Source organism: Phoxinus phoxinus (assembly GCF_949152265.1).
Source record: "Phoxinus phoxinus genome assembly, chromosome: 15".
Taxonomy (NCBI): Eukaryota; Metazoa; Chordata; class Actinopteri; order Cypriniformes; family Leuciscidae; genus Phoxinus; species Phoxinus phoxinus.
In genome coordinates, this window is record NC_136890.1 from 19,013,937 (window position 1) to 19,028,738 (window position 14,802).

Consider the following 14,802-nt stretch of genomic DNA (forward strand, 5'->3'; position numbering starts at 1 on the left):
CCAACATGAATGTATTGCAGATATCATTAATTCAAGTTTTTAAGTATGACATAACTGATAGTCATCAGCTTGATATCCTTGTAAACACAGTCACATATGGCTTACGTGAATGTAAACAATTGAGAAAGAAAATGGATGTGTATCATCATATTGGATCCGTACATTAGCTCTTAAGGCAACAGCAGACTAATATTCCTGCTGCTTTCTGTGTCAATTTTAATCAAACAACAAAATACAAAGAGAAAATCACTTTTGTAGCTTTAACAAAGATGAATTATTTTGAATGTGATTTATACAGTAAAGACTATGCAGTGTTATTTTACATCTGATTATTACATTTCTGTAACTGAATACTGTTAAGGTCCTTGCACACTTGCACAGTACGAAATTTGCGTATGCGTTTTTTCGCATTCGTGATTCGGTGGCTCTGAATTGTCAAAACACCATTCAAAATGCTTGCTACGGATGCGAAAAACTGAGAAAATCAAATACATTTTATGACGGTCGGAAGTTTCGGAGGCAGTGTGTAAGCGTGATTGACTTAACCTGAGGTTGTATTTATTTTTTAACGTGTGAAAATTTCGGACGCAAATCAGTGCAAGGGCCTCACCTGAAAAACATAAGCTAAAGCACTATTTATTTATTGTAATTTCTTTATTATTTTCTATGCAGATTCACTCCCTTCCAAAATCATTCCAATTATTCTATAATGATTCATTCTTTCCAAATAGAGCTATTCAAGTCATCTTGTGAAACTGCAATATATATATCAGAAAAACACTTTGAGATATATTTACATTTATGCAAAACTGGGCATCATACACTAAAAAAAACTCTGAACACAACAAACTCAAAACATGAGCCTTGTTGCTAGGAGATGCATGACAAATTAAACAAGTTATGTTCTAAATTCACCTCACTCTGTGTCCATCATAAATTACACGATTTTCTCTAAAATCTGTAAACTCTAGCAGGCGTGTGTGTGTGTGTGTTCGACAGAAGAAAGCAAGTAATACAGGTTTGAAACAATATGAGGGTTATGACAATTAGAGGTTTTTCATCATCTGTTCTTTAAACACCGCTTTCAGAATTATGTCCATATTTCCCTAAAAAGACAATAATCACAAAAAATATTCTGTCCTATGGAGAACCAAACTTTCATTCTGTAGATACTGTTGCTTCTAGATAGTGCATTGTAAGTCACAGAGGAACTACAAACAGTAAAGTTTAGTTCATACTGCAAGTTAATTTCCCTTAAAATGGGAAAGAAAATCTACAATGGAATCGGCTGGGGTTTAGAAAAGTGCATACAAATGGTTTGCTATAATTAGGACTTTCTCTCAGAAGCTACATTTCACATTGTGACTGCAAATGTCACAGCTGTAAAACTGGAATTGGCCTTTACAAGCAGTCTGTAGCAAAACATGTCAAAATATTGCTGGTAATTAATGATATCAATTGATGTTCACTCAACATGTCGAGGATACAAAACCCTCATAGTGACTGACGCAGTATTCCTCTTTTCATACACACTATCTTTTTTACTCACTCTTTTTTTTGCTTGTTTCCCTTTTCTGAAGATTACCCCTCCCTTTTCCTGCTCACAGATTTTGATTTTTTTTTTCATCTTTTGTCCAAAAAAACAGCCTTGACCCTTTGAAAATTTGAAAGAAAACCAGAAAGTGCAGATATGATTTGCATATAATTTTTCACTTTCCCTTGACTCTCTCTATCTTTGTAATTTGCTCCCTTTGTCACATATAATCTTTAGTGCACAAAACACATCTAGCTCACACACATCTAGCACTACACAAAGACACACTTTAAACAGAAAGTGAGCACTTAAAATTATCTTTCTGCCCTGCTGTTCTCGATATCTCGACTTTTTCTCGCTCTTGAATCTCCTTTCTTCTTCCAGCACAAAGCATATCACACGCTCACGCACAAACTCACCCTGCTGAACGAAGGATCCGTAGACAAACCACATGGAGTTGTAGAGGGTCGTGGAGGAGACCGAGCCCATCGGCAGTCTGGGAGGGTTCAACCAGTTGAGGAGATACACCAGAGTGCCCACCAGCAGCACCGTGCCGGCTATACATGCCCACAGAGACAGGTCGAAGGGGGCCAGGCATGCAAACATATCCACTGTCCTCTCCGCCTTCCTCAGCAACACACCGACGGAGTAGTCCATGTAGCGTGTGGTGAAGTCTACCACGCTCTCCCGCTCAGGGGTGATGGTCAGGGCAGACAGACCAACATCTGCTCTCTGCCCAACAAAAAGACACACAGACAACTGACATATTTAAAACCAGATCGAGCAAAGAACAGGTTCATATGTGTATCACGCTTATAGCATAAGGCAAGACAAATATTGGACATAGAGCAATGCAAACTCTAAAATAAGTTTTAATTAGAGCAGAATTTCACAGAAAACACACATTAACAATCATAATAATATTTTTTAAAGTTTTAAATGTTTTTTAAATTGTAATCATTTCACATTTAAACTAAATTAATGCAGAAACAACAAAGACAGTAGCTTATATTTTAAATATTAGTTTAATGGCATCTTTTTATAGAAAAGGAAGCCAGTATCACCGTTAAAATACTGCAACTGATGTATGATGAAAATGTATTTTAGCCATGTATTATAGCCATTCAGCATTACAGTGTAATTGAAAGCTATCAATTTTGACATTTATTAGTTATATTATAAAAGATAATATAACTTTTAATTTAAGTGAACTCTTGTTTCTTCACAGTCTTCACTGCATGAATTATAAATTAAATATAGATGAATCCTTATTAAAGCTAAAAAGGTTATTAAGTCGAGAGCAGTGAGTGATTTTCTCTTTTTCTTTTGTTCTTTGATTATCCTTAATGACAGACATCAGCAGGTTTCTTAGGCCTCATCCACACTACTGCGTTTTAGTTTAGAAACGGAGAATTAAAACTAATACGATCTCCGTCCACACCAGCGGTTTAGCTGCGTATTAGAATTGATCTCTGTCCACATTAAAACGACTGAAAACGCGGATCACGTGACCACTCACCAACACTGGGCATGCGCGTGCCGGTGTAAACAGGCGCATGTAGGCAGTTATAGCATTGTGAAATGCAGAATTTACTTGCACAACAGCTGCTAGCAAAGACATCAAAGTCAGTAACGCTTGTAATTCGTTATCCATGTTGCAGTCACTAACGTTACGTAGTCCAGGCTGTTTTTGTAGGTTTTCTTCCCGGGGACGGGTCATGTGATGGGTGGCTGACGAATCAGGGAAGGATACGCCATGACTGATGACACCCAATCCTAAAGGCCGTGCGTGAGCCTCTGCGCCATCGTTTCTAAAGTCCTCCGTTTTGACCCGTCTTCACTAAAACGCCCTCCGGAGATTCAAAACGGGGTCGGCAGTGTTTCTAAACTTCTCCGTTTTAGGTCTTCGTTTTTGCCGTTTTAGTCTGGACGGGAGGTGCAAAAGGTCTCCGTTTCTAAACGAAAACGCAGTAGTGTGGATGGGGCCTTAGGCTGCTGTCACTTTAAGACCTGGCGCACATGACGCAGATCTGACATGCCACCCAATTTCTCACATCTCTTAACGTTCATTTAAGGCTTCATTTAACTCATTTAAGACTTTGCTTGCAAGGATACTCGACAAAACTGCCATTTTGCATAATTATGTGTTTTTTTTCCACTCAAGCACTGTCTAAAGCGGCTTTCTGTGCGCAAGAGTGTGTGTGTCACACAGACAAGAGATTCACGGACGCGTCCCAGTAACACACTGCGCTCTCTTTTTTTGGCTTATTGCGCTTGAATGGTTAAAAAGCATTTGCATGAATTAGAGTGTGGTCATAATGTAACCCTAGCCAATGGATAACATGAAAAATGAACCAAAAAAAATTGTGATGCAACAAGTTCGAATGTGAAATAAGACATCCCCGTTAAATATTATATTATAAATGTCTGATGTCAGAAAACTGTGGAAGTCTGAAAGATCTTTTTGCAGCTTAGTGTCAATAAATCTCCCTTAGAACATTTTGATATGTGAAAGAATAGTATTGTACTATGTACAGTACTTTCATAGTACAATCCTTTTATCACATAATCAAGGAAAAATGTATTCATTGTGATATGAACACTTTAATATAGCCTTTGATTTAAACTTCAGTAGCATACATTGTGTTAGTTTGATTCATTTGATTCACTAAATCAGTTAACTTCCTTAACACTGTTCACCCAAGTCTCTGTGTCATTTTTCAAGTAAAGTGGTTTACTAAAATATTAATTTATTATTTAGTACTTTTTATTAGTAAATACAGCTCTTGTAGCTTAAACAGAACATGGTGCTTGCAACCATCATGACCATGGGTTAAATTGCTGGGTTGAACTGAATTTTTTTTTTCACATTGAAAGCAATGCAAGTTGCTTTGGATAAAAGCATCTTCCAAATGCATAAACATATATGTATAAAACAGAACGATTAAAAATATTGTGTTTGTATGGTGAAAAACAATATGAAAATCATCCACCTTTAATATACTTGGACACAAAGGTCCGTGTACCTTCTGCGATATTTTTAATCTTTCACTGTAAGCGCAGGATTCTCGTGAACAAGCTTGGTCAGCCTGCTGTGTCTCTCTCATTGCAAATGTGAGCTTGCAGTTGCTGTGTACCGTGTTGCAGAGCAGAAGACGGGGAGGGTTGGCTAATCAGACAAAGGGGGCGTTTCAGGGCAGTCCACATATGCAAAACAAATATTAAAGCGTAATCTCATTTTTCTTGTTTTTACATTTCTTAAATGTTTTTCCATTTCTGTTTCTCTTTATTTCGTTTTCAGTAGAAAATAAAATGAGCAGAAGGTACCGGACCCACAGACATAATGAAAAATGTCCATTTACTACAAAAAACAAAAAAATCAGCTTAGTGACAGACAATAATTTCCATTACGTTGAATCAGTAAATGTGCAAATACACAGCACTCCTCATTGTCCCCAATCACATTATAAATAAATAAACTTCCTCTAGTGAATCCTGAGGTAACACTGTCTGCTGCCAAAAACTAAAATTGTTTCTAAGGCTTTTATATGCTAAAAAACGTCTAATTTGTGTTCTTTTTCTTTTTTGGCAGTTCTGGAAATTATTGTGACTAGGTGCGCACAGCAGCGCCGGGATTAGATGAGACCTCTGCTGCCTCAGAGAGTTCCTGTCAAGAGACATTACCATCGGCAGGAACAAAGGCATGTCATTATCATAGGGCGAGAGCCAGAGTCACCTGTCTGACTCCCATTAACCTGCGTGGCCAACTTCAGAGATCAGGGACCCCACAGGACCTCTGTATTTGAGCAGGGTTAGAGAAGCATCCGGCGCCCAGATCACTTCACAAATGTTAATCCACACAACAAGTGCTCTTCTGATTGTCTCGACCTAGAAACTTGGTAGTACCAGACTGCCTGCTTTATAACAAGAGCCCGACAAATGACACTTTCACAATAGAGAATGCATAAAATGAGAACAGAATAGATGCAGCGTTAGTATGCTAGTGGTACACCTAATAAAAAGCTAGTGAACTAACTTTATTGATGAATTATGCCAAAATTTAAGGGGTCATATAAAGAATAAAAATGTCTGTGATCTTTGAAGATGAGACTTTGATTTCCGATTCAACTTTTACTTCAAAACTCCTTTCCCATTTCAAAAATGATTGCGCAAACGTCTAGTTTAGTTCTTTTTCTTTCAGTTCAGTAATTCAACAGCAAACAATACAAGATACATGTTTTTTTTAAAGGTACGGTGTTGTAATGTAGTCATCATTTGAGGACCAAAGAGACATAAAATCTATAATGCTTTTATTATTTATCCATTGTTAATTAACTGTATTATAATTACAATTACTTGACATGAAAGCTTTGTATTTATGAAACACTTTGGTTGTGTGATTTGTAGTACTTGTCTATTTGTCTATTGAACCAAGTCAATTGCAAATTGACTTGGAAATTGAATTGAAAAAAATGACCTTTTGATGAGCTGTCGGGAGAATACTAAGAGCTTTGAAAATTCACCACTTATTTTGTGAAAATAGTACCAAAAAAAGGCGTATTGTCAAGTGCTGGCTTTATAAAACATCTAAAGCAAAAAACAAACAAACAAAAAATAAAAAAAGCAGTACAACGTTTTCAACAAATGGGCACTTTACACGACCATAGCTGACAGGACTCTAGAGAGCAGCTTCTAACACATTGATGATTTGTTATATCAGTGAATTAACAAATGACACATCTACACTTGTGTAAGAAGAAAGAAGACATGTACAAAACGTAATCACTACATCCGATTTTACGCCACCACACACACTTAACTCACAGCTGACTAAATCTAATAATTTCATGGACTGCCACGTAAAAAAAAGCTTAGAAAAGCAGAAATGGTCATATGCATTTATGATTGATCATTTTGTTTCATTACAAGTAAAACAGTAATATTGTGAAATATTACTACAATTTAAAATAATTATTTTCTATTTTAAAATTAAATTTATTGATGTGATGGCAAAGGTAATTTATTTGTAAAAAATTGTTTAAAAAAAATTCATTTATTGTTTCATATATATATATATATATATATATATATATATATATATATATATATATATATATATATATATATATATATATATATATATATATATATATATATATATATATATACTGCATGCCCACGCACGCACGCACGCACACGTTGGGGTTTGTTGTTTACGGGGGGTCTCCATAGGCGTAATGATTTTTATACCATACAAACTATATTCTATCCTCTTACACTAACTTTACCCCGAATACTCTAGTACTGGAGAACTCACACCCATCCCTAGAATTAATTGGAAATAGAATGTTTTTGTAACAATGTAAAGTTTTCACTGTCACTTCAGTCATCAATTGAATGCATTCTTCCAGAATATTATTATAAAGTTCTTTTTTTCTTCAACAAATTTGTTTTTCTTCTTACTGACCCCAAACTTCTGAACAATTTTGTAAAGTGATGGTTGTTTCCTCTGTAATGCCCTGTCCTGTAGTATCATGTCATAACAGCCTTTTTTACATGATTAGAACACAAAAAGCAAACGAAAAATAAAAAATAAACTATCATGAAAGCACACAGATGTGAAGTTGCTGGAAAACAATGTGTCAACAGAGACCGTTACAATGGGATTAGAGCTCCTTAATATTTTCCTTGTGTTTTGGTCTATCTCTCTGGAAATGAAGATAAGCGGCAGTGCACTGTGGCTCATGTTTCCGTTTCCCTGACAGAACAGTGGTGAGGAATATTCTCAGCACAGGAAGCAGTAGGGATGGATGGAGGTGTGTCGCAGACCTGAAAAAGCCGTGGAATGGAAAGCAGCGGGATGTTTGGAGTAATGGCCCTGAAAATGTGTATCTGACCTCTTACTGCTGTGAGATTTGCCTTTTGTTTATCTGCCAGCGGACAACATTTCAGTATGAGGTTTTTCCCTCATTCACATGTAAGAAATCTGCGCTCTTCTTTATCAAAGCAGTGCAGACTGTTTGGGAATACCAGGGAAAAATGAAAAGCCCAAGATAGTTCGAGAAAGCCAAAGGAAAGCACATAAATCTGCGGCATTCAGCCAGACTGTATTATGTTAGTCAAATCAAAGGCAGTGCTGACCGCGCTAAAATAATTCTGCATCATTAAAAGGGTTTGAAATTATCCTTTGAGCTTTAAATGTATTAACACTTGAAATACTGTCTTTCGTATTATAATATGCGGAGATCGTTTTCAATCTACTAAAAAGTACGTTTGTCTAATGAGATTTTAATGGTATATGCTACATTTTTTGCACTGGTTGATTATGGATACAGATAAAAAAGCCAAATTTGTTATTATAAGGGGTGTCGACATAGTTTTGGCCATGTAATGGGCAGAGTTTAAGGGCAGAGTTGGGCAGCATTTATAATTCTATTTTAAAGAGGTCAGTCATAGACAAGTAGTAGACAGACAGACATATTTTGCACAATCTAGATAAACATCTTACCTTAGAAACCAGTTCTCCAATAAGACCATTCCAGGACCCATCAGCCTGCTGGCTGCCATATTTGTGATCAGGGGCCACGTAGATCTCATATTTGAAACCAAGGTAGTTGGCCAGAGCGTCCAGCACGTCGATTGAGAACCCCTGGTACTTCTTAGGTTTCCCAAGCACATTTTCTGAGACCATCACAAATGGTTCTTCCTGGAATGAGCAATAGCACAACAATTATTATTTCAGCTTATAAAAGGGACTAAATCATCTAGCTAAAAGCAACAAAAAGAGTCGCAGAGGATGGATTAAAACGCACACACACACACTCAAATAGTCCAATGGTAATAATGCCTACGGACATTGAGGTAAGTGAGGGCACCGATTTTAGAGTCAACAGGGTATCATAAATAGTCTACTGAGAACACAGCTTGACGTTCATGATTCTGAGGGTGGCAGATCCATTCCTGGAGCTGACACATGTGTTTACCTGAAGCAGACGCATAAGCTCCTACAGCGGCTTAGCTAATGCTCATAATTTGATTTTATTTTCAGCAGGAGGCAATGTCACTTGGCTTTAACCTCCCCTTATGAGCTGTGGCATAATTCAGAGAAGAAGAAAAAAAATTCAGGAAGGAATTAGTGCCATGTCATATCCAATCAAGAGTAATGTGAGGAAAGTAAATATGTATAGCTTTGTTTTTAGGATAGTTGAGTGAATCTTTACAGAAAATACAGGAGATGCTAAGAGGTGCTTATTTGTTTGAGGATCTGGGCTGGCCTCACAAAGGCTACAGGTTTAAACTTCAGCCAGAGAAGAACTGAAAGGAACCCTGTGAAAGGATATAGTGAATATCACACAGCAGGTCTTTATTTTAGTTTGGCCTCATTTTTTTATACTATGGACTAAAATTTAAAAAAAATATATTTAAAATAAAAACAACAACAGCAACATTAAGCATTAAATAAAATATATAATAATAATACAATAATAATAAAAAGTAATATTCAACAGAAAAGGGGTTTGAACAAACCATTCTCTCTCAGTGCTAAATAAAGATTCACATTTATCAAACATTACTTAACTTGATGGTGCTTGTCAGTCATACATTATTCATAGTGGGTTCTGACTGACTCATAAGATCCCTAATGCTCAATTAGGGATTTAAGGTTTTACTGTGCTCACATCAAAGAAATTAAGTCTTTACGAGAAGGATTTTAAATAAAAAATATATACCCGGATTCACACTCATCATACAAGCATTAGCTCTGCCTATGGCTGAAGAAACCATTCTTCTGAAGCAGCGGGGCCGACCGCTATTTGAATTGATTAGTGGTTCTCCACTGATAAAGACGAGCGGAGTCTCCAAGGATCTCCAAAACCAGTTTGGCAGACTATTGTGGAGGTGGATATGATGCGATTTGGATTTAGTCTGAGCTTAGGGCCTACTGGTGTTTCATAAAAGGTCTACAAACATTGTCATACACTGCCAAAATGGCTCTGGAGAGTTTTTGAAGGTCACACAGAGAAAATGCTTATTTTTATAAGGAGGAAGTTTAGAGAGAGACTCTGTGTGAGCAGTGGAAATGTCGTCAGTAATGCTGACAGCTGTTACATCGAATTGTGAAAAAATTCTCCAGGACAAGCTACAGTAGTTCCCACAATAAGAAGCATGGCAGAGATATATGTAACCCTGTCAGTTGAACTGACTCGTACAGAGAAGAAGGAGGTGTAAAAAATATTTTTGTGGTGGGGCAGAATGACCAGTTTTTATGGTAGAGTAGAATGAGTATATGTTGAGGGAATTTCTGAAAACAGGAGGCTCCTAAAAGAAGGACTCTTCAAGACCAACTTGAGGGTCACAACACTAGGAGTAACATAAAAAAACAAAACAAAAAACAAAAACAAAGGGGGGAAGTCTTCTCCCTCTTCAACCCCAGATTAAAATATCCCTGTGAACATGTCTTTCCTTTCCATTAAACATCATCATGTCTAAATGTAGTTGAATCCATAGTTTACTGGAAATCACAAACCAGAAGCTTTTTTGTTAAAGGGTTTTATTATGCCCTTTTACGAAGTCTTGATTTTGATTTTGGTGTTCAGGAAATGTCACGCCCCTTCATAACTGAAAGCTCTACTCAGATGTGAATATTAACGATGGCATCAATTTCAAACCATTTTGAGTCTAATTCAGACTCTGACAATGTTAACGAACAAGAGGATTGTGCCGAACGGATTTCAAGCACAGACTTTGCAATCACGGATTTCACAGGACGTTTCAGAGTGATATGTTTTGGGGGAATTTTCAAATAGATACGATGTTATCAATCACAAAATCATGGATAATTTTCCTAAGGGATGGTAAACAGACTTACAAAAGCAAGAGCTTACAAAGCTAAAGTAAACACTACATCAATAGTGTAATGTTAGTAAGCTGGCGGAGGCAAAGCTTTGCCCTTCGTTTACATCATAGCTATCACAGAAAATACATAAAACTTATACTTGGAACTGTTAATAGAAAACACAACTACAAATAATAAGACATACTTACAAGTTGTAATCAATAAACAACAGATTGTCCCAACAAAATGGGAATGGCTACGTCTTTCAGGAGAAGCTTTTGTTCGTATAGCCTGCATTGTACTCTGTCTGTTTGCAGTTCTCCGTAAAATGTGCAGCGCACAGACAAACGTTGAAGTAACAATCTTCAGGAAAAGTGTTACAAATAAATTTTAACCTCTCTAAGTTCGTCAGCCTTCGGACAAACTTTTTCCAGGGTGGAAAAAAACAGTGACAACGCTCTTCACCTTCTCTAGCGCAGCTCAACCAGGTCCCGCCAACTTTTTTGCGTATTCCGTGGGCGGGGATTATTTAAATGAAGAACATTATGACTTGATACGGAAAAAGTGCATTCTAGTCCAAGCGAGCTAGTTCTAGTTCTTGAAAAGTTTTCAGAAAAATTTTGTTAAATAAAATATGTCACTTTGAGTAGACTTTGAGGTTTGTAACCTTGCAGATCTTTTTTATGCTCAAACAGCAACATTACACACTAAAGTTGAATAGGTGAAAAAGCATAATAGGACCCTTTTAAAGTTCATTAGAAATCACACTAGCATAATATCCAATCACTTGACAACACCACTAAGTCGGCTATTTTATATGAAAGTCAGCAACAGAGTATTGATAAAACATCCATTTATGAAGAAACAAATTAGATTCCCTTGTTTATCTGCACTGCAACAGATTTCTAAACTCTTGCAGAACACAACCTTGCAAAGTAGAAAGTTGGAGGAGCTCAACTTAGCAAGGAGCTTTCACAGGCCTGAATGGCTGCATTCAACACACAGCTGCTAGCTGAAGGCCGGTGACCAACCATTTGAGAACAGCAAAGTCAAGTCACCTTTATTTATAAAGCGCATTATACAATACAGATTGTTTCAAAGCAGCTTTACAGTGATAAACAGGAACAATTACTGTTTATCTATTGTTCATCTGAAGTCAGTTCAGTGTTCATATCTGTTGTAAAGATCAATTATTAAATTAGTTCATTTAAACTCTAAAGCAGTTCTGCAAAAAATTATGTCATCGTCCAGCTCAGTTCAGTTATCATATAACAGTGTCAGTACAGTCAGATCAATAGTATTGTTGAGTATTAAGTGTCCCCAAATAAGCAAGCCAGAGGCAACAGTGGCAAGGAACCCAAACTCAATCAGCTGACCGAATGGAGAAAAAAACCTTGGGAGAAACCAGGCTCAGTCGGGGGGCCAGTTCTCCTCTTGTGAACTAAGGAACGCAGTGTCATTACGATTCATCACGCCGGTATGGAGACGAAGTTTGCCATCGGGTCTGTGCAGAGGACCTGTCTGGTTCTTGTGGTCTCTGCTGAGGACCTGTGCCGGTGACTGTCATGTCGACAAGGCCTTCACAGGGGATCGCCTAGTAGACACGGTCTCTGCTGACATTCCGCTCTGCGTTGTGGTCGTGTCTAGGTGCAACAAACATCTTCCTCCGGAGTCTTCAGCAGCTCTGTTCACATTCCATTGCAATCCAATACCACGGTAGTGTGGCGCCAGCGGCCCAGTGGAAATAATAGCCTGCTGTTTATTTTTCATATTCTCTTAAACAAATCCCTATTGATGTCTGAAGTGTTTCTGGGAATATGTCAGGCAGATTTATCATGGAAGGAGCGTTATTGACTGCATGCAGCCTTCACATTAAACCAGCGCTTTCTAATCCTCACCAGACCCCCTCGCTCAATAAGCTATTAGAGGAAGTGAGGATATGCATGCCAACTCGCACTATAGCCACGAGGTGCCATCTATCAGACCTCCCTCTGAGGGGCTTGTTCAAGACCCTGCTAGATTATCCCGGACCACTCGGCCATCAGCACGATCTGAAGAATATCTGTAGCACTTAGACTAGGGGCAAAAGCACAGCGACAATGACCCTTTTAACAGGATTCCTCCAATATCGTATTTTATCTACATTGAGATGAAGCCTTGCTCTTATTGAGCCGGCCTAGAAGGGGTACGGCCCCCCACACTCGTGTTCAGCCCATGTTGCATTGATTCCCTCCCTCATTATACGGCCATTCCTTCCACCCAACTACACACGCAGTGGTTCAAATTCACACTGATCTTGTGGACAATCTCTACTTTGGAAATCGATAGAAGATATGGAGCAAAAGTGATGCAACAATGTTGCAAACATTAGCATCATCCTGTGTTGTTCAAGTGTTATTGCTGCGGGTATTCATTTGGGTCGATGATGTGACGATCTATTATTTTATTCAACTCTACATTAAACATGTACAAATATTTCACAATATTATGGTTTTTACTGTATGTTTCTTTAATTAAATGCAGCCTCGGTGAGCATAAGAAACTATATATATATATATACATACTGTATATACATACATACATACACACACTACTGTGAAAAACGTTTAAAGCACATTAATATTTTCAGTGTGTCAGTGGGAAATATCAGTTTACATTTCCAAACATATTTTTTTTCATTAATTGTAATAATCCAGTGAGATTTTTGCATGTACAAGGAGTCTGACAATATATACTCCATATCTCACCATTATATAGTCTGTCTGTGATTACATTAAAAAACAGCAAACAATGAGAAAGACTAAATCCAGAAGAAGTGCGTCAACTTCTCCAAGACGCTTGAAGAAACCTTCTTGGAAAGCTACGGTACTGTGAAAAGTTTTAGGCACTTGTGTAAAAAAAAAAGACTTTTGCACAGTACTGTATATACATACATATACACATTACTTGATTATTCATTTATATAAATATACTATATGACTTCAGTCTTCGCCCATCTTCTACAGACGTTCTGAAGATTCTCTCATTTATGCAGCTATGATCTACCGGTGAGTGAATCAAAAACATGTGTCATGGTGCATTGAGACTGCAAGGTTTCACGGCAGCTGTGTGTGTGTTCTCAGTCAGTTTTTATGTTTGGAACAGTACCAGCATTTCTCAGACTGGTGAAGGGCTGTCGGAGCTGGCATGTCACGTATCCTGACACGCCTGCCACTGGGGCAGCTGGGAGCAGTGGGGAGTTTAAGTTGCAAGGAGCTGGTGAGCCGCTACCAGTTAGCAGTAAGACCGAAGGGAGCGCTCCATCAGCCACCAACAGGGAGCATGCACCTTCCCCATCCACCTGAAGGTTTACTTTACAAATGACAACATATCCCATGGTTACAAGCTCCCTGCTTCCCTAACCATATGCTACACCACAAGGATCTACGGAACTACCCTGGCACTCTTACTTCGCTTTTCCTACATTTTTCGAGGAATAATTCATCCTGATTTTAATACAATGTTTGAATTAGAAATTACAATTTTGCATGCAAAGACATTGCAGCTTCAGTTAGTCTCTATGGAAAAGAGATAAATCAATGTTCGGCTGGAACACCTGTGAACTGCAAATTAGAGTCGTTAAGTTATGTTATGTTATTATCCAGAAGTCTTTGAGCAAGGCAAAGACAAACTTTGTTTAATTCTTAATAGACACAGCCGGATATTGACATGATAGGATATAGACTAAAATATATGGTGAGACAACTCACACCAAAGACAGGATTAGTGTTCAATTTTACAGTTTTTTTGTTTTAGTCATTGCTTGTCTTTGACAAAAATGTCCTTGTCAGGTAAATTCTAGCAAATAAAAGTCATTAAAAAAACAACGAAATCTTAAATTATTAAACATTCTGAAATGTGTCTTAATCAAACTTATGTGGTGCAACAATTATATCATAAGGAGACCTCTGCATACTCTTGTGACTGTGTTTAAAGATATTTATATAAAATATGTCAAAGATAAAAAAGACCTTTTTAAATGTGACACATTATTTTCACAAGATGTAATATAAATATATGGTGTCCCCAGAATGTGTCTGTGAAAATTCAGCTCAAAATACCCCCCAGATCATTTATTATAGCTTTTCAAATATGCCACTTTTTGGGTGTGAGCAAAAAAGCGCTGTTTTTGTGTGTGTCCCTTTAAACGCAAATGAGCTGCTGCAACCCGCCTCTGTTCAAAAGACGGCCGATCCTTTACACGAGCTTCAGATATTCTGGTAATAACTAAACATATACGAAATCGCGAATCTCACTTATTCAAAATCTCAGAAATAACTAGTATTGGAGTGTAGCCTAACTGTACGTACACACCGCCGCCGACTTGAGCTTCCAAAGTTACCGGAAGTCATTCATTTTCAATGGAAGCTGGCTTCTCTCAGCTGCAAGCAGC

The 14,802-nt window shown here is 37.6% G+C and overlaps 1 protein-coding gene across 5 annotated transcripts in view; it reads right to left on the bottom strand.

Moving 5' to 3' along the window:
* Positions 1-14,802, bottom strand: part of grid2 (glutamate receptor, ionotropic, delta 2) — a 394,784-nt gene that overhangs the window by 76,753 nt on the left and 303,229 nt on the right. For all 5 annotated transcript variants that reach the window (XM_079637090.1, XM_079637092.1, XM_079637091.1 and 2 more), the window contains exons 10-11: positions 8,043-8,240; positions 1,954-2,266 (exon numbers count right to left, since the gene is read on the bottom strand). In XM_079637090.1, the coding sequence (XP_079493216.1) occupies positions 1,954-2,266; positions 8,043-8,240 (511 nt within the window). The remainder of the gene's footprint in view (positions 1-1,953; positions 2,267-8,042; positions 8,241-14,802) is intronic.